At 34.7% G+C, this 1,222-nt stretch overlaps 1 protein-coding gene across 1 annotated transcript; it reads left to right on the top strand.

The window, feature by feature from the left end:
- Positions 1–74: 74 nt before the first annotated feature.
- Positions 75–1,200, top strand: LOC105315534 (CSC1-like protein 1; the record flags this gene model as incomplete). The annotated part of the gene is made up of 7 exons (XM_020006548.1): positions 75–155; positions 210–315; positions 373–506; positions 609–722; positions 771–829; positions 895–992; positions 1,051–1,200. Coding segments are annotated over 7 exons (739 nt in total), but the record flags the coding sequence as incomplete, so codon positions are not given.
- Between the last annotated feature and the right edge of the window lie 22 nt (positions 1,201–1,222).

Raw genomic sequence — 1,222 nt, forward strand, 5'->3', positions numbered from 1 at the left:
TTCTGTCTCTCTCCCCCCTTCCTCTCTACATATGTCTCTGTGATCATTATCATTACCTCATTAATTATTTATAGAGAGGCGTTGCCAGGCACCCAGATAATTGACATTAGGTTTGCCTATGACATCAACGATTTACAGAAGAAATGGAAGAAATTGTAAATTTATTTATTTATTTATTGAAATGAATGTGTTTTTGTTTGTTAATTTAGAAAAGAGGCAAATAATAATTTGCAGTTTGCCGAAGCTTATGAAGTAGAAACTGGCAGGAAACGAATGATTCACTCCTCAAATTGCAGCTGCTCAAATGATGATCTTGTGAATGAAAGAGAGAGAGAAGCAGCGTCAGTTTATATTTCTCTTCTTTCTCCTTAGGTTGATGCTAAGGAGTTTTATTTGACTAAAGTCGATCATTTAAAAGTTGCTGTTGCCATGGAGAGGAACAACGCCCTCACTCACAAACTCCCTATTGCTTTTGTCACATTTGCCAAAGGAGTCACACCAAAAGTGTAAGGTTTTTGTGCATAATAAAACTCCGTTGAATTAAAGCGCTAAACAGTGTCGCTGTGTCATATCATATTCTTCTTCTAACCTTCTTTCCCTCCCTCCAGTTATGTTGAGTCATACAAGCCATGTAGAAGAACACCACAGTCAAGTCTTTCTGACAGTATTAATTCTAATAATTGGGAACTCTTTTTGTCACCTCTCTCATGGGATTTAATATGGTAATTATAAAAAAAATAAAATAAAAAAATTATTTTGATATTATTTAGGGAGAATTTATCGTCTAATCGTGTAATTTGGTGGCTAAGATGGTTCACTCTTAATTTGAGTTAGTTACGAGAGAGAGAGAGCAAAGGAGACAATCTTTTAATCTCCTTCCTTCCTCTATTTTAGTTTTAATTTTGTTTGTAATATTCTTCACAACTCCGCCTGTCATTTTAAACAGTAGCGAAGAGATATGGATCTACTTTAAACACAAAGCAGGAGAATTAGTAAAAGCAATAAAATTGAATTTATTGCAATTTTATCACACTCTCTCTCTCTCTCCAGAATATAACAATAAAGAATGCCACGGGATATGGCGTCCCTGGTTTTGTTCAGTCATATTTTGCATCATTTCTCAGTATCCTGCTAGCATCTCTGATGATGTACTGTATCACTAAGAGTGTAGCCTTTGAATATCACTGGTCAAAGTAATGATAATAGTCTATAATTAGAATCA

This window comes from Amphimedon queenslandica, unplaced genomic scaffold, assembly GCF_000090795.2.
Source record: "Amphimedon queenslandica unplaced genomic scaffold, v1.1 AMPQUscaffold_9712, whole genome shotgun sequence".
Classification (NCBI taxonomy): Eukaryota; Metazoa; Porifera; class Demospongiae; order Haplosclerida; family Niphatidae; genus Amphimedon; species Amphimedon queenslandica.